This window comes from Halyomorpha halys, unplaced genomic scaffold (assembly GCF_000696795.3).
Source record: "Halyomorpha halys isolate HHAL.00 unplaced genomic scaffold, Hhal_1.1 Scaffold91.1, whole genome shotgun sequence".
NCBI lineage: Eukaryota > Metazoa > Arthropoda > Insecta > Hemiptera > Pentatomidae > Halyomorpha > Halyomorpha halys.
Window position 1 is genome coordinate 1,400,944 of NW_027110755.1, and position 19,736 is coordinate 1,420,679.

The following is a 19,736-nucleotide window of genomic DNA, read 5'->3' on the forward strand; positions in this document are numbered from 1 at the left end:
CTCCTATATCTATATCTTTACCTGTTCAAAAGTAGTTCCTCTTATATCACCGAAACTGCTCCCGTTTCTACTTCTATTCTAAACATATGTTTTGTTTTTCCGTATTCATTTCGAAACCATTTTCCTTACTAGATTTTAACTAAATCTACTTCCTTAAAAGATTTTTATTTATTTTTAGTTTTCTCGCACTCACACAATAATACTAAATCATCAGCATACTTGGGTATTACCCAAGTATTTGGTCACATATATATATACCAGTATATGGATACGTACATAAGTATTTGGGTATATATACCCGTGATTGGTCACGGGTATTTTACAATCTAAAGTTTAACCCTTTTCGGTTTTCATCACATTTTTAATAATGCATTCTAATGATAAATTAAATTAATTTAATTTAACCTATCTTAAATGATGGAGAATCACACAAACCCGACTCGGAGCCATCTTCCCAGAATAATGCTTACTGACTCAACCTTTAATTAACGTTTCGGTCACTTACATCTCTATTTCGTTCACTAACTTCTTTGATTCACTGTTTAACCAAAATGGTATACAGCATAAAAATTTCCAACCAGCCAACCGCATACCACATTTTGGAACCATAGCCATGTATAGGGTTTATCTAAGATCACAACGCCTTGAAATATGTGCCATTAGCATTAAAATACCAAGCATGAAATGTTTCTATGTTATATGTTCTATTATTGTACACATATTTTTTTTTTGTTTCACATATTGCATTATATGACTCTAAGAAGTAAATGCATATAAAATAAATAGATGAAGTAATCGTTACCATTTTTTCTTCTTTGACTTCAATAGGCGCTTCGATGTCTTTTTCTTTTTTGCCACCTTTCTTAGAGCTGACGGAAATGGTAGAGATGTCAGGTTCCTTAGAAATAAGGCATACATCATAATACAGAAAAATTATTGTTAACATTTTCACCCCCTTTTTAAACATATGAACAATTAATGCAACTCTACACATCCTTTTAACTACTCTTAATATATATGATATAATAGCACCACTATTTTCAAATTAGCAAAATACTACAATATGTTCGATCGCAATGAACACACTGCTTCTACTGTTCTTCTCACAAGAACCACGAAGTTTTTGAAATTCATAATAACTAGAGACCAAATTTTTGAGCAGTAAAAAAAAACAATATAAGTATAATCGTGCAGTAAAAACTGAAAACATCTAAATCCTACAATAATCAACTTTAGTGTTTAATTTTTAATAGAAATACATACAAAGCTTACATATCCTTGTTTGAATCAAATTAAACTCACTAAATACTCTCAACATTTATGTAAACATACATAAGAAAACTAAACTCCTCTGATTTTAAAATTAAATTATATTCCATATATAATTATGAGAGATAGTTGACCGTGGATGATAAATGAGGAGAAGATGGTTGGGGTGCGGTCAATGAAACACAAATAAGTATGATTAACTTATTTTAATGTGCCGACGTTTCGGCTAGAGTTTCTAGCCTTCTTCAGGGCTAAAAATAAAACAAGATAACAACCACAGTAAGTATAGAAAAATAAAAAAATATAAAAAGAAAGTATAAACAAAATAATTTTACACATACAATGAATAGTTTTACAAAATAGAATTAATAAAATGAAGTGATGAGAGAAGCGGGAAATAAAATGTAGACATAGGTAATTGAAAAAGCGGGTACAATAACTTACTTAAGGAAATGAAATAAAATTAAAGTTATATAATGCAAAGAAGTATGAACATATTAGTTATTATTAATTTAAAATTTAAATATGAAAAGAAAATGAAAATTGAGAGGAAGAAAATATATGTAACAATAATAGATGATAAAGAGGCAAATTATAAGTATAGTGTACAAAACTTATAACGCGGGCAAGGAAAATGGATAAAAGTGGAGAAAATAAGGGGAAAGAGTAAAATAAGATAAAAGTAAAATAAGGGGAAAGAGTAAAATAAAGAAAGGGAAAAGAAAACATAAAAGAAGAATGAAAACCAACCTGTTCGCTGAAAGGTTGAGCGCCTAATGGTGGCAGCGCAAAAGTGGTCAAACTTAGAACTAAAAAACCATTACAGCAATGACTAAGTGTCTTTATAAAGAAAACGTTACGGGAGGGTGAAAATAAAAAATAGAAAAAATTGTAGAAGAAGAAAGCGTGTGAGAGGGTGATGAGATTCCATATAATCCGAAAATTATATTCCATGAGGAAGCTAATTTTAGTAAGTGATTTTATATTCCTTTTATCAAAACTACCTCAATTTTAAGTTAAAGAAAAAATATAAAACCTAATTCCCTTTTTAATTCCCACTAAAATTTTACATAGTATGTTCTTCCGCTAAGATTTTCAATCATGTATTTACATACTAACAAAATTAACAAATAATGAGTCAATGTAGAGAATCATGAAAACGTTTGATTAAAAATTTATACAATATTGATCGGACAATTTTATTTTTTGTTTGGATTTTTATTTAAAATAATGTGCATAGGTAATATTGTTTAAGTATATAAAAATAAAATTAAAATTTCATCTACTCACAACTCGGTCAGACAAGAATGAAGAGCTATAAGTTAAAAAAATAACACTAAACGTTCTCTATAGCAAGCTTATTCCAGAGAGACTTTTTCATAGTTACCCGAAGCCACTTGTTAATACTTTGTTAAATTGTTCTTTTTTTTTATTGCATATGACTCTTCATATGTTAATCCATGCATTGCTTTACCTCAAATTCGTCCAATTTTAGACTACAAATTATATAAGAAAAATATACAAAAATGAATAAATATTGGCATACATAAGAGTTTATTATGACAAATTCAGATCAACACTTAAATTTGATGCAACCAAAAATAATATTTTAGACCCAAAAAAGAAAAACGTGCAATTTTATGCAGAAAAAAAAATCAAAATATGCAATATTATAGGGATACCTCTTTATACAAAATAAAATTTGTGTTATTTGAACGCCTTTTCCATGATTCGAATTACTTTTGAGGTTTGGTGGATTTTGAAGCTGGGGAACAAAAGATGAAATTGCACTAAAATCTAGTCTCTAATTATCAGGCAACGGTATAATCTTTACACCAGCCCTCTCTCACTCTAATTGAGTCTCCAGAAAGATAATGAATAATTTCGTTGTAAAAGTTAATTAATATCTTGATAGTAAAATAAAATTTTATGGAATATATAAGTATATCGAAAACAATAATGAATTTAATTGATTTCTAAGACAAAAGTTGAAGAAAGTTGTGTGAGGTTTTTTCAATGTCGTGATAATTTCGACCTTGTTAGTTTTAATTTTTTAATAGTGGAGTTCTTACCTTGAATACCAAAAATCGCTTCACTCTTGATTTCACAGATAGATCGTGAATAACGCTCATTTCTCGCAGCGGAAAGTCGCAAGAACTCGATGAATCGTCAGATGAATCTTCATTTATCTGTATTAATACATTTAAGATAGTAAATCATTTACTACTTTGTTCCCGTGGATTAAATAGATCCCTGTGAAGTAGTTGAAGCATGCTTTAATATTTTTTTGAGTGCTAGATCAACCATATCAACATTCCCTTCGGTTTCGGGTTATAGAAGCCAGCAGGAAGGCCAAGAATTAAACATCGAGCCACCTACCTCATGAGGATAATATTGCTGAGGCTAAACTAGAAAAACAAAAAGTGTCTCTCCTCGTTACAGGAACAAATTAAGCAATACCCACTGATTGGAATAAGTTAATTACATTTACTATTCACAAAAAAGGTGATAGGTTTGCATGCAGCAACTATCGAGATATCTCACACATTCCTGTACCAAAATATTTGAGATAATACCTTATAATTTCTGTTTTATTGTACGTTTCTTGCTCCACATCGGCTGAAGGTGAACTCGGTTCGTACCAGTGTGGCTTCAGGAAAGGAATCCACCTCAGATCAGATATACTATTTACGGACCATCCTTGAAAGATGGTGTGAATTTAAAACTCACAACCTTTTCATAGATCAAATAGGTATCATCTAACATGGAGCTCAAGAAAATTGAGCATACTTCAGAAGCTCATATTTTTGATAAATGGAAAAAGATCCTTGAAATTTGATGCGAGAAAAGAACTTGGGCAAGGGGACGCACTGGCCTGTTCAACTGGTCTATGGCATTTGAGGGGAATATATTAGAGACGCTGGCAATATAATACACTAATCTAATTGTTGACCTATACGAATGATTTATAGGCATCATGTGGTGGTCTCTTCAGACCGGGACCGAGGCTTTTCTAGAATTGAAGGATAAAGCAAGAAAAATTGGATTAGAAATCAAGTACACTGTGACACAGGAGGTTCCCTGTAACCATGGGGTCGCAACTTCGAGAAGGTTCCGGAGTGCATCTACCAAGGTTTCATAGTCACTTAGGATAATGACCCCCATGTTAAGATCAGAAGGCGAATCTTGCAGCGAACCGATGCTTGTTTGGCCTAAGAAAACAGTATAATATAATAATAATAAAGGGTGTTTTTTTAAGCCCGATAGAACTTGAAATTGTAAAAAATAACACAAAAAATTAAATTGTAATCAAAATTTCTTTTTTATTCGAAAGATCAATACGTGACATTAACATTTGAAAATGATTTCGGGCATATGGGCACCGCGGCTGTTCTTGACGAAGCGCATTCTGGACGTCCAATTTTGGGCCACTTGAGCACTGCTGGCCGTATGTCACGAATAACACGAACAATGCTGGCCTCCAAGGCGTCAATTGTTACTGGTTTATCAGCATAAACCAGTGACTTCACGTAGCCCCACAGGAAATAATCGAGAGGTGTCAAATCGCACGACCTTGGAGGCCAATTGACAGGTCCATTTCTCGAAATCAACTTATCGCCAAATTTTGATTTCAATAAGTCGATGGTTGCGTTCGCCGTATGGCACGTAGCGCCATCCTGTTGAAACCACATCTCCTCCGGATCAATGTCATCCATATTTTCAAACAAAAAATCATTGATCATGGTGCGGTAACGATCTCCATTGACCGTAACGCGAGCTCCGGCCTCACTTTTGAAGAAATAAGGTCCGATGATGCCACCAACGTGAAAACCGCACCAAACGGTGCATTTTTCTGGATGTAATGGAGTCTGTAGGGTCTCTTGTGGATTGGTCTCACTCCATATGCGGCAATTTTGCTTATTAACAAACCCGTTAAGCCAAAAATGCGCTCATCGCTGAACACAATTTTGCGATAAAACAACGGGTCAGTTGCCAACTCCCGAATGCGCTTCGTCAAGAACAGCCGCGGTGCCCATATGCCCGAAATCATTTTCAAATGTTAATGTCACGTATTGATCTTTCGAATAAAAAAAAAATTTTGATTACAATTTAATTTTTTGTGTTATTTTTTACAATTTCAAGTTCTATCGGGCTTAAAAAAACACCCTACATTGATACGCGCCGGGCTTCTATATGGGTCTGAGTGTTAGAAAACAACTAAGGCTTCTAAAAAAGAGCTCCTGATCTTTGAAAGAAAAATTCTCGTCAGAATTTTTGGAGGTAAAAAAGTTGAAGAAGAACTCTTTTAATTTTTAAAACGACCCCTGTATGTCCCGCCAAATCCAAACCTCAAATTACCAGACTATGAAAAGTCATTATCCTAATTCGGCAATTAGTATCCAGCATAATACAAATATTAGATTACGCTCCAGGATAGATTCGTTTATCTGAAAATATTGCCGACGCTTTTTATCGTAGAAAAATAAGAACGCTAAGAGAATAAATGAAGGAAATATCTTACCTCATGAAGGTGAGTCATAGTTTTGGAAACCTCTTCTACCTTGGCTTCAGTTTTGCGATTTTCTTCTACATTTGAATTTTCTGACTGTAAATGATTTTGAAAAATGTCTAATTTCATATTGCAACTCATTTACTTAGCTTTCTGGTTGTATCATCACTGGATTAGTGTTCGTTGCTAGTAAGCCTCACACAACTTTCCAAACCTTTGATTAGACTCTAAGATGCATTGGTCAGATAAGCAACCATTGAAAGGATTGATTGTTTAATATTTAGACATCAGTTTTCTACTTAGCCTATTAGTAATGTCTAAATAATTCTTTTTGGAAATTGGTGTATTATTAAAACATATGTTACGATATGTGAATTATTATTCGGTAAATAAAAACACAACTCATGGACTCGTAATACCTTTCAAGATAAAAATAATAATTTTTGGGTACTGTAACGCTTCTCTTACATTTTTAAAATACTCCATAAAGAAAAATAATTTTTCAAGTAAAAAGTAAAATAGGTTTATAAAAAGTAAAAATAATATAATACGAAGTATATATAAAAAAGAAAATGATACACTTAAAAACAAATATTTTTAGAAAAACGGATTAATAATTATGAATCTTGTGGACTAAACTAAATGAAATAACACTAGTTAATTTACACTCCCATTCCCCTTTTCTTAGTGTATAACGGAGCCTAAAAAACAAAGTTTATCTTCAGAAATGTACTAAGTACTATCCTGTGTAAGTCATTTTGATTTCCAATTTACATCACAATTTCAGTAACAGCCTCATTAAAAGCTTCGTCGTAATCTTCTTCGTATCCTCTACCTCCATGTTCTCACCGATCCTAGCAGTTCCTACTCAAAATTGGTTATTGGCAGCCACTGGAGTATTTTCAGAGAAAGCCAATGCTGTCGTTACAATACTACGACTATTCGCCATTTCACTACGGCCTATTCTACTAGTGCCATGTTGAAGTGGCTTAGATTGTAGTAAACATACATGATACATAATCAGCAATTATCCTAGCATCTCTTAAAAATGCGTCAAATGTAGCACATTGAAATGTCAAAACTCGATCGGCTGTTTATACATTATATGCTACTTTTGATTAAAACTCTTATCAAAATTTTATTGGGTTTATGGTCTGTGAGATGGCTACACTGCGTGGGCAACACTGACAAGCGAGAGCGAGGGAAGGTTTTTTTTTGTTTTTCGGGGACAGTGATAATAAAAGTGAGAGTGCGCATATTTATCCTAGTTTGCTGAAAGTTATATTAGTTGTAATTTGACTTCTGAGTTGTGAGGGACTCTTTCTTTTATTATTGAGATTATTCTCTAACCATTAATGTAAGTGTTTAAGATAATATAATATTGAGATCTATGGTTTTGTTTATTCTTCATCTCTCTTATTTCTCCATTTAAAAAAAGACATGGTCTACATAATTTTATTTTATTTTGTTATAGAATAACTTTATAAAAATCTATTGCGGAGCGGGCATCAGAGAACTTTCACTCACTAACCAACTGACATCCCCAAGTTTAGTGTAGATTGGTAGGTTCGTGTTTAAGTTAACGCCATTTTTGTGGAAGACTAGATAAGGCGACAATTATGATTATAAATTTTTATTTTTCTGCTACTACATTTTATGGTTTCTCATGGTGGTTATAATAAATATAAATTTTACATTTTTAAAATACAATAACAGACGATAACGAAGCCTTATTGCAATTAAGAGTTAGCTTTTCCCTTCAGCAGTTTTGGAGAAAATCGAAAAAAAATGTGAAAAATCGATTCTTTTAAGTTAGTAGGTCGATTTCAGCGAAAAAGCTACCCCCGGCATGTACCAGCCATAAATATTTAATTTCAGTTTCTCACGACTTTTCGTTTTTGAACGAGGCTGTTCACTGACTCACAAAGACCATTTGGGCGACTAGGTTTTTCAGAATCAGGGAACCTCAAAACATATTTCAGTCGAAAACTCGAATTCAATTTTTTTAATGATTTTTATTACTATATATTACATATACATAAATGCATGCATATATACTACACATATATACTAGTATTGTAATGATGTTATCTGATCGATCGATTTTAATTGAAATTATCCATGAATTAAAACAGCTTTTTTTTCGGACAGGGTGTAAAATAAACAGAAGAGTAGCTCTAGGTTAGTTCAAGTCTTGTTAATATTTTCGCTTTTTTGCATTAAAAAAATTATTTTTGTTTCTGTTCTTTGTGATTTGTTTCATAGCCCCGATAACACTCGACAACTGGTGTCAGAAGCAGGATTTTGGGTAAGAAAATGAGAAAAAATCATTTTTTGTTTATTCTGGATAGAAAGTGAAATATTGAGTTACTTGGAAGAAGAAGTGGTTAGGGACAGTTATCACACGGTTAGGCTGCAGATATGGAAGATTTTTTGGTCAATTCTTAGGGAAATGAAATCTACCATGGATGTGATGAAATCAGGGCAGGATAAAACTGTTTTAGGCCTACCTTCTACGCCATAACCCCTGATGAAGACCTGAAACTCAGGTCGAAACGTCGGCATAAAACATAAATAATAAATATGGTTTTGTTTATTTATGTTGTTCTTTGCTGGCCGCACCCTCCGACAAACTTCTCCAATCATGACAGTATATTACTTCATAGATCACGCCGTTTTTCTATTTCAGGTGCTTTTCAAATATTATTCGATTAAACCATCGTAAGTCTCCTCTTCTCGTACTAACCAAATATTTCAAAAGTGAAATAGGACCGTTGCTCCATGGGGGTCTTAGTGGGGTGAGTCCGAGTGAGAAGGATTGACTTTGAAAATGAGCATTGGTAAAAACAAGACATTTATAATGTGTAGGAATAAAAATTAAAACGAGTATAACTTGAACTATAATTAGTTTATAATTATAATTATGATTAAAATAAGAAAATTACATTTATGATATAATTCTTTATTATAATCACAAATATAATTTTCATAGTCCTCTAAGGATACTCAGAAAACAAATTCGAGGTACTATGATCTCGAAGAAAAAGTAAACAATTGCTGGAAATGGTTGCTTAGAGGGATTTAAGCGTATGCAGAACTCATGACCAAAGGAAATTTATAATTATTTACTTTGTAAAGAGATATGGTAATGTGTAATGGTAACTCACCTGCCCCTTTGAGAAGAATATTTCAAGAATGCGATCCCTGGCCATATTGGGCGGGAACCCCTGGGAGCACATGACTTCCATAGCCTTCACCACCTCTCCCATCTTATCATCCGGCTGAAGGAGGGTTCGCGGTAGGACAATACCCAACGTTTAGAACAAACACATTTTTATTTTACAATTAAAATATTTAACAATTATTTTATAAATAGATTATTTTGATTGATAATATTATTGTTTATTTCCTTGCTAATGATAATTATAATAATTACTTTTGATCAGTGCTTATTGTGTTGGAGCAGCCCCCTTATTGCACCAATCCAACTAAACTTGAAAATCATAGGCAGAATTAAATGATGTAAATCTTTAAAATATTTATTCGAAACATTAAATACAACATAGCGAAACAATAAAATAAAATATTGTAAACGAAAGCCAAATATGTCGTATAGCTTTTTATTTTTTAAACAGGATGTCCCCTAAGTCTTTAAAAATATTTGAGGAGGTTAAGGTAGACCTCCAAAGCTACAAAAAAAATGTCCACATAGACAATGCTCTTATTCTCAACCGAAAAAGAGAAAATTGATATGTATATATGAAAGTCACATATTATTAAATAGGGTAGGTAATTATAAATGGCATCACAGTAAATTAGACAAATTTTTCTTTAAAACAAGTAAAATGTTTGTTAGAACCATTTGATGGGGGCTTCTTACGGGCTTAACCCAAGTTTTGTTTTTCTTAAAATATTGAACTATTCCCGTTTTGTTTTATCAGTTTTAAATAAATAAATACACAGCCTTCTTCACAGATTTTTAACTTCTAGAAAAACACCTTATTTTTTTTCAATTAATTTAAGTCCATATTAATCAAGTTGAGGTTTGTTACAGAATGAGCTGAGATCCGCCTCTAGTTTTGTTAAAAAATGATGTACAATGAAATTCATCTTCTTTAAGTATCAGTGTATTCATGCCAAAATAATTTAAAATACCCTTGTTATCTATATAAAAAAAAAAGTACTAAAATAAAATATATAATGAGGATATAACAAATGGAATTCTCCTTTAAAAAATTAAATAAATAATTTTATTTGTATGAAAAGTAATTTATTATTATTAAAGTTGTGCAATAAAAGGTATAAAAAATCTTTTAGTAATTTTAGCAATCATTTTTATTTCATTTTGAGCAATATTGACTATTTTTATCATTTTAAGTTTAATTTTATGAGTTTATATTAGATTTTATCAGAGCAAATCAATCAACTAAATAAAGTCCCAGTGATAATCGTGCTTCCTTCTTCTTCTTATGGAGACGGTTCCCTCCATCGCTGCCTTTTAAACCCTTTAAAGAATTTACAGATACTTAATAACGAATAAAATGATATGCTGTGAAAAATGAATTTAATATTGGGATAAAAACAATCAAATCTAGTGATTGATGTTATTTTATGTGCCATTCAATTCCGGATCTAGTAGAAGATCCGAAAGAGATAGATTCCTTATCCTCCCAAGAGTAAGGCAAAATATATGGTACAAGATTACATTGAATAATATTTGAAAATTTTGGAGATATTACTTAGATATTGAATATTTCATTCATAATGAACCTGTTTCAAATTAATTATTTACAAAAGCTGCTATTTTATCTAATCTGTTTTATCTTACAATCTATAGAGTATTTATGAGAATTTTACGAATCTTGTAATATTATATATTTATGTACATTAATAGGTATAATTTATTTATTTAATACTGGCAAAAACATTGCAGATTTAGCTCATTTTCGGAAACCTATCTATAATGTATGTGCTTTTGTAAATTTTGCTTTGAAATGACAGAGGCTACGGGCAAGGATAGTGATTCTCAACCAGAGTTAGGAAACTATGAAACTAATAGCTAAAATAGTCATGGATACGGTATTTATTTATCAATGATTCATTCATGAATAAGGATCGTGTCCTAATTGTAGCTATTAGTTTCAACTATAACTAATTTTTGCTCATCTTCGTTCTCAACCCATACCAAAGCCGGGCATATAGCCCTCTTACGACTCGGAGCGACTTCCCTATTACTAGTTGATTATGAGACACTTATATTGTGGATCGACCCGTAAAATCTTTCAATTGGGACTCAAACATTAGAAAGATATTTAATAATCAGGTTTCAGTAATCTCCAATAGCGAGGAGGCCCCACGGTGAGCTGTATAAATTTTCTCAAAAGCCATTTATTAAACATTATCAGGGAGGAAGAGGGGCTGAACCTCCAACACATTCGGGAACCACTTCATATAATAACATTTTTATCTAATTTACTTCTTAATCACTTAATCGATCAGCAGTACCAGAAATATGTGACATTACAAGATTAGTTGCCCTAAAGTCAAAATAAATCATCTTACAAGTATCTTTTAAGTTTTAATCTTAATGTCCATGGCCAAAGGCTTTTTCTAATTTTTTTTTTTTTTTTTTATGAAATCGTGTACAAATGTAAAAAAAAAAATTCTTTAGCTAACTTATAATTTCTAAGTTCATAAAGTGTAAAATAAACTTACCACCAGCATATAATCACCGGTTTCTGTAAACACGCATTCGAAATCTGCCAAAAAAAAAGTATAAATTAATATTGAACAGAATATCCCAAAGTTATTAACAGAAGGAGAACATATATCCACTAGCTTCTGACGTGCATTGAAAAACTGCTTTCAGTTTTGCAACTTACATTTTAGAGGCATGTTGATGACTCGCGGAAATGGGGTTAACTACTGGTAATTTTGAATGCCTGCATCTTGTGTACACAAGAAATGGCCTCACCAATCACATGTGTCAAATCATATGGGCTCATTAAATAAAATTAATAATCAATTACACTCACGTTGTTACGTCGAATCTTTCAGGGTGATCCTGAACCAAGTATTGAAGCATAGTTTTGTATTTTGGTTTCAACACGTTTGTTCCAAAGCAAATATCGACTTTCGGTTAGCATTATAGACTACGTTAAAAGCCTTATTGAATTGATAATTCAATAATATAGATCAGTAATAGTCTATTATTATCCTCCAACAAGTTTTATTTGGTTACTAGAGGACACTGTATTGGTTAGCTGTTACAACATTTGAGCATATGTAGGGATTAAATGAACACTGTTTAAAATTGTATATCAATTATTAATTGAGGTAAATAAAACGTGGACACTGCGATGTAGTTTTAGCATCCATATAAATATAAATCCATGTAATTAAAAAAAAGCTAGTTGTAACTGCCTCAAATGGTGTGGTATCCGGAATAAAAACTGTAGCTACAACTCTGGGGAAGTTATATTTACCACTTAATCACACTAAAAAGTAAGAACTCCAAGAACCCGAAGTGGTTGCATCAACTACGTTTTATTTTATTTATTTTTTTTTTATATTTTGGTAATACAAATTTTAAATACTCTTATTCCATATTAATCGCATATTATTAAGTTAATCGAAATACTCTTCGAAAGACAATGTTGTTGGTAACTTTAATTGGTGTATATATGCAATCAAATCCTTTGATTTTTCCTAACCTGAAATGTTGATTTGTAATCAAACGAAGTAATTTAAAAGCTTAATGTTACATTCAGAGTCAAAGAGGCACAATGCAGATTCATCGAGATAAAATTGGCCCATTAAGATCCCACAGCGCAGCAACCTCCCTGTATCAGAACAAACTAAAAGACACAATAGATATTTTACTAGTGACATGTGTTTAATGAAGAACCCTGAGAGTTCTTATCAATGTTCATTCTTAGAGAGAGAGAGAGAGAGAGAAAAATACTTTATTCATTCATGCTGCCCAAATACATCGGGTTGCTATCTCACACAGCATACTTATAAATCCGTGCTCGGACATATATAAATTACATATTTTTACATGGTATAATAAAATAGAAAACATTTTTTTTTTCTTTTACAATTACAAATTTCAGTATACACACCAAATACAAAGATTTCAATTTATTCCTTTTTTTCTTTCCCCCTCTTGTCCATTCCATTTCACAATTTTTATTTCATTTGATCGACAAATTCACTCTCCCGAATTCCCCTTCTCAGATCCTCCCCAGTGACCCGAATAAACAAATTCACTATCAGACGGCAGTGCGAGATCAAACCAGAGAAATACTAGTCACAGCAGTAGATCAGTTTACAGTAAAACAAACAAATAAATACATTTTACCAAAACAAAACTAATCCATAGATTGAAAGGAAAATATAATAAAAAGTTGGTTAAAAGAAATACTAGATTGGATAAATAAGTAAAAAAAAATAAATAAAAATAATAATAATAATAAAATAATTTAATGAATAAATAAGTTAAAACACACAAATCGACAGGTCCACGTACTAAAATAAATGAATAAAACAATAAATAAACTAGAGCTAATTCCATTGCAGGTGATGATGTATGATCCCCAGGGAGTCCAAAATAATATTTTCTGCTAAGATTGCAATATCCCCAATGCTAACACCTAGACCTTCTAAGAAGCTCCTTGTTCTATCTGGTATTGTTCCACGAGATCCAAACCAGAGGCCTCTCACGGTGAACTCTCTCTCTCCGAAGGCCTCGCGGATTTTCCCCTTAAGGAAAGGAACGCATTTTTCATATATTTCCTTGTTTTCCCTTTCCACTCCACCTTCCTGTTCGAGGTCATTACTCTCAAATTTACCGTCGGATCCAAGACCAGAGCCGTGCCACCGACTTTTGTAAATGCGACAATACCGTCGCGTATCTTACGGATCCGTCGGTGTCAGCGCAATAAACCTCCTCGAAGCAGGTGAAGTCTTTTTCTTTCAAGGAAATTTGTCAATTCTTCTTTGACCCTATGGTGCCGCCGTGTTATAAGGAGGGAATTGTTAGGTCATTTTCCCAGCACATGGGCTGCTGTATCAAACCTTCTGCCGCATTTGCGACAGAGGGACCCAACTTCTCCTTGCTGTCCACTGGCCCCTGGGACTCCACGCAGGGGTGCATAGTTGATATTTAGTTTCAGGGCGTTCACCCATTCTGACCCCGACAGTATCTGCTTCTCACATACATATCTATTTTCTTTCGGGGTCTCTTTGAAACGGCGAACACCAATACCCTGCCACCTGCAATTGGCCTATTCTTCGAAAGCATTCTCACGCAACGACTGCCGTAGAGCTCTCACACTTTGGTAGCCCTGATTCATTCCCAGTATGTCGGCACATGCCGCGATTTCGGCTTCGTAATTGAATGTACACTGGAATAGGGCATCCGGAACATTCGACAGTCGCTGGGCAATGGACCAATGCTGCAGTGGATGATGCAGAGGACCGCCGACGAGATGTTAGCGGGTCAGAAGATTTCCAAGGGACAGGTCCCAAATACTTCAGTACATTTAAAAACGGGTAAAAATTTCAATAGTCCGAATCATTGCTAATAATAGTCCTATTTTAATGGTTGTTTGTAGTGTGGGTTTAAACACCATTCACAGCTATAACCAACTGAAAATGGAAAAAAGAATTGACTTATGCACAAATAATGTTTAATTTTTATCATAACCTTCTTTCCACCTGCCCTCCGGATAGCTTGAGGATTTCAACGGCTTTAAAGCTTCCCAGGCTAATATTTGCATAAAAATATAATTTAAGTACAAACAAATCTGACTATGGAAATAATTCTACCTCGTACACCTATCCGTTCTTGGAGGCGGGATTTTGTTGCGTATCTTTATTATTATATTATAAACATATTGTTCATGATGTTATACGGCTGTTTGTAATTATATTCCGTCTATAGATCTATAGTAAAAATATTTGCTATTATTGTTCCGATTTAGATGATTTTGATTTTTTATTGTAGAGGATTTCATTAGCTTTCAAATAAGTGGCTATAATCTCTCAATAGTTATTTGTGTTACAGGAAAACATTTTTTTTTTTTTAGGTACTATAATAATGTTTCTCGAGCAACTCAGTGCTCGAATAAAGAGAACCATCATTAATATTTTTGAGTACCCTTTACTAGTCAATGATATTTACTAAAATAAATTTAAAAAAATGTTAATGTATAAATAAGTGTCTGCCGTTTGACAAATTATGGCTCCACCAGAAGGTTTTGTTGAAATTGTAAGCAGTAAAACAATAAGTTTGATCATCTAGTAAGAACATAATCTTGTGTTATTATAGTGAATCCGTATGAGCATCATATCATTTTTTTTTCGTTTGGAAACGTCAGGTTTTGTGCCAAATAAGTGTCATTACCGAGAACTTATGACTAAATTCTTAAATTTGATGGAATCTGCAGCTGGGGCGCATTGAATGCTTGTAGAAGCGTATTGTGAGGCTGCCTTGAGTGAGATAAGTTGCCCTGAATGTTTAAAAGTTTAGAAAGGTGAGTTTGACGTGGAAGACAAAGAATGTAGTGGAAGGTGGAAAGTGTACTAAGACAGAAGCGGAAGTATTATTGGAGGATGATTCATTCCAAACAAAAAAAGAACTTGCATTAACATTAGCAAAAAGTTAATCAACCAGTGAGTCACAACATTTAAAATCGTAGAGAATAATGAGACCAAGGAAATCGGGTTCTATATAAACTGAAGCCTTAAAAAAAAGGTTGTTTGCATTAGTGATAAAAAATAAATCACTCACAATAACCCAAAGAAAGGAAAATCATGGAGACCATCTTGCCGTCTTATAACATTCACAGCCAAGCAGAATATTTATATAAAAACTCATGCTTTTTTAGTTGCTCTAACCGTTACTGGAGAACTCTACCAAACACAATTCATGAAATAGAGTCAAACACTCAATGAAAAACGTGGCTGTTACTTCTCCAGAAATTATTCAAGTGATCAAAAATAAATCCCTCACAATAACCCAAAGAAAGGAAAATCATGGAGACCATCTTGTCGTCTTATAAAATTAACAGCCAAGCAGAATATTTATATAAAAACTCATGCTTTTTTACTTGCTCTAACCGTTACTGGAGAACTCTACCAAACACAATTCATGAAATAGAGTCAAACACTCAATGAAAAACGTGGCTGTTACTTCTCCAGAAATTATTTGCCTATACCATAATGCTCGTCCGTAAAACCTATTTAATAACACTTAATTTGGAAATCCATCCGCTGTATTCACCAGGCATATCCTCTTCCCATTACCACTTGTACTGGTCGATGGCTCATAGTCTGTTTGAGCATTGTTTTACGTCGCATAAAAATACAACAATTGGGTCGATTCGATTGTAGCCTCAAAAGATGAAGAGTTCTTCTGACGTGGTATGCCAGAAAGATGAGAAAAGACAGTGGCTGCCGATGGACAATACATCGAATTAAACGTAATGTACCATTAGTTAACAATAAATTCCTCATTTTTAATAGAAAACGGTAGAAAGCATATGATAACTCCTGAAACTGTGTATATTAATAATGCGTATAAATCTCCTGGTTTCGAAAAAAAACAAAAACAGATTTTTGAAAAACTGTATAGATCCCCAACCAAACTACTTCAAAATGTGCTACTTTTCTAGGACTGGTAGCTTTGAAAAAAATTATCACTGAATGAAAAATGAGAGAAAATCTTAGGTTTATGTAAAATAAAATGCACTTCCCACAAATTGTTCAATACTTCCTTTTCAAGATCATTTTCTGTACCTGTTGAACAGTTTACGAAACAATTGAATCATTTCTCCGAATAATTATTAATAATAACAAAACATAGGCAATTTTTCTTTTAGATAATATTTTATATTTAATTCAACTGACCGTTATTTTTAAAACATCGGCTGGTATTGACTGTCAAACCTTGTTAACGTTCTTTTTACTACTTTGAATGACACCCTTTAGTAATTTACTTTCGAACCTTCTTCTAAAATCAATACACCTTTATTGGTCTTGTTCCAGCCCTCCTCATTCAATTCTTTTGAAATAGCAGGTGTGAATGATATGTAACGATTTGGCCATGATGAGTGTTACTTGGTGAAAAAGATTTGAGAGATACCGTAATGAAAGCAGTTCAGGAAAAAGGATCAGAAAAGTTTTATAATGTTATTATTGTCAGCGTATATGCACCAATGAAAGAATAATTTGTGTTCTACTTGAACAAAAAAAACTGCTTAACAAAGCACATCTTTTTAATAACTGAGACTATTGTTTTCTTCCAAAATCACAAAATTAATTGTGGAACACGCATTCCTAAAGATTATCACTAATGTAATTTGGTATAACATTTGATTAAAACAGAGAGATGAAACGTACATTTATGAAACAAACTCAACTGCGTACGTGTTGATGATTTTGGTGCCACGATTAAGAAAAGGAAAAAATAAAAATTTCGTGGTAGCAAAGTATAGGTATTATAATGACTGTTAAAACTTAATTTGGTGTTTTCCAACTTACCGGAGTACTGGGGAGTATTCCTAGAAATCTGCTCTGTAGTCTCACTCTGACTACGTCTGAAGGAAATCTAGCTTTTAATGGACTGAGTCATATCGGACCCCATTTTGTGGCCTCAGATACCCAACAGTCATAAGTCAGGAAGAGGTTTGGGCTATTTTGGGGTATGCATCCTCTGCAAGGAATCTGAATCTCTCGCACAGGCTGAAGACAAGCGAATGGCTGCGATATGAAATATGCGAGTCACTTGGGAGAGGATATGAAACGTGTCTCACGAGGAACGCTATTGTTATTAATAGAATTTAACATCTATTATTACATAACATAACAGCCTTCAACTGCTCTTGTTATAAATTAGATAATTGTTCTGAACATATGACCAAACAGGCCGCTTCGAGACCAAAGGAAGTAAACCTGTTTCTTTGTCAAATCATAGAATTCTACTTAATCACTATTGAAGGCAAGAACTGAGCATTAAGCAGGTCCAAACTGTGAGCTCACAGGGGACTCGCATCTGTCTAACTATTTTATGTTTAATATATGCAAGTTAGTTCCCATAGTCCATCGTATCCCTCTTTCAAAAATGCTTTTTCCCCTTGTAGCTTGGATCTCATTGGTTTTTATATTACCCACATTAATAGCTAAGCAATCTACGGATATCATTGGGGTTTTCTAAAGTCTTCTCATTCTAATTTAAAGAAAACCAATTAGATGAATTCTCTTTGTCCCCCACCAATTGGCCACAAAAAATTCGATTAGACAAAGACTCCTTCTTTCAGTTTAGCATCCTCCTACTATAGTTATTTTTATGTATACATTTTGGCCAAAGGGCAGAAGATTATTTGGATAGTTACTAGGCTTATGAGATAACGTCCTCTGCCTTCAGCTGAGTTCTTCCTCGTTTGTAAGAAGTTAGTTTCAATGTTTATGTAACATTATATTTTACAATAAAAAAGTAAATCATTAAGTGTGTATTCGATGTAGCGTCCTTTAAGTCGCAAAGGGGGCCGACCGTAGCTGTGGAGGTACTGTTCTTTGCATGGCGCTGGTTTTAACCCAGTCTGGTGTTTTTCTTTTCTTTGGTCGACCTATGAAATGAAAAATTGACACCCCCAGATATTGTTAAAATATAGTCACCTATAGATAACCCCCTCCCCCTCCCACTATAATGAAAAATGCAATATAAAAAAAGTTATACGCAGGGGGAAACTAAACGACCTCCTTCTGCAGGAAGAAAATTGACAGCACATGACTTAGAGTGGAAGTCTGGTTGAATCCATCGGAGTGAGGACCGGTGAAGACGCGATATTCAATAAAAAAACTCATAAGAACGAAGAAATCGGTGGGGGGTTGATGGCTCCAAGCTTAATCTAAAATGGCAAAAACATCAACCCTTATTATATAGCCAAGTTGTCGAGTTCCAGAGATTGTCGAGCACGCTTTACTTACCTGTACCATAAGTTACGTAGCATCCTATACCGTAAATTTGTTTTGTTTTTTTATTTATAAAAATGCTACAAAAATACAATTCTTTGGTTAACAAAATGTTTTGCTAGTGAGCTTTATTACACCTGTTGAGTCCTCTAAGCCCTGGGAAAATGAATAACTAACAAACGGTAAAACGGATCTTACATCAAAGAATAAGTTGAAATGATAAGGCAAAAACAAATGGGTCCGTTTAATTATTTTTAGTACAATTTATTTATTTCTATTGACAATAACGGAAAACTGTTTATTATATATTGTATTTAGCTGGAATCTTCAGACCTAATTTCCTAAACTGGGGAATTAACTTCTTAGATTGGATTTCCTGAACCGTGCCCGGATTTCCTGAACCGGAAACAGGATTTCCTAAACCGGAGATCGAACTTCTAAAACCGAGCAACGATTTGCCTACCCTGGATATCAGATTGCCAAAAGTTGCTAATGGTTTCGCAAGATTCAAGCCCGAATTTCTTTGAGAGAGGAGCCGGACTTTGGATTTCACAAACTGAGGATTTCTTGAACCGGATTGAGGATTTCTTGAGCGGTAGCCCGAAATTCCTAAGCTGGAGTAAGGATTTCTTGAGCCGTAGCCCGAAATTCCTGAGTCGGAGTTATGATTTCTTGAGACGTAACCCGAAATTCCTGGACCGGAGTTAGGATTTCCAGAAACGTAGTCCTGAATTCCAAAACCAGAGATCGGATTTGCTGAGTCGGAATTTCTAAAACCGGGTATCTGATTACCTAATCGGGAAATTAGATCACGTGAACCAGAGAATATATTTCCTAAGACCGAAATCGGATTTGCTGAGCCGGAAAAGTTTAAACCGGGGTTTTGATTACCTAATCGGGAAATTAGATCACGTGAACCAGAGAATATATTTTCTAAGCCCGAGATCGAATTTCCTGAGGCGGAAATGTTTAAACAGGG

The 19,736-nt window shown here is 33.5% G+C and overlaps 2 protein-coding genes across 11 annotated transcripts in view; both read right to left on the reverse strand.

Moving 5' to 3' along the window:
• The window catches only part of LOC106677187 (probable serine/threonine-protein kinase kinX), a 27,223-nt gene extending 15,435 nt beyond the window's left edge, over positions 1-11,788 (reverse strand). For 6 of the 10 annotated variants that reach the window (XM_067048887.1, XM_067048883.1, XM_067048884.1 and 3 more), the window contains exons 1-3: positions 5,792-6,130; positions 3,342-3,458; positions 803-898 (exon numbers count right to left, since the gene is read on the reverse strand). In XM_067048887.1, the coding sequence (XP_066904988.1) occupies positions 803-898; positions 3,342-3,458; positions 5,792-5,920 (342 nt within the window). In that variant the 5' untranslated portion in view covers positions 5,921-6,130. Of the gene's footprint in view, positions 1-802; positions 899-3,341; positions 3,459-5,791; positions 6,131-8,946; positions 9,094-11,493; positions 11,539-11,661 lie in introns of those variants that run through there. The other 4 variants (XM_067048888.1, XM_067048885.1, XM_067048886.1 and 1 more) reach the window with 4 other exon arrangements.
• A 7,270-nt stretch (positions 11,789-19,058) lies between these two features.
• LOC106677194 (putative lysozyme-like protein) overlaps positions 19,059-19,736 on the reverse strand; it is a 6,598-nt gene continuing 5,920 nt past the window's right edge. The window contains exon 3 of the mRNA XM_067048853.1: positions 19,059-19,549. Coding sequence (XP_066904954.1) covers positions 19,059-19,549 — 491 coding nt within the window. The remainder of the gene's footprint in view (positions 19,550-19,736) is intronic.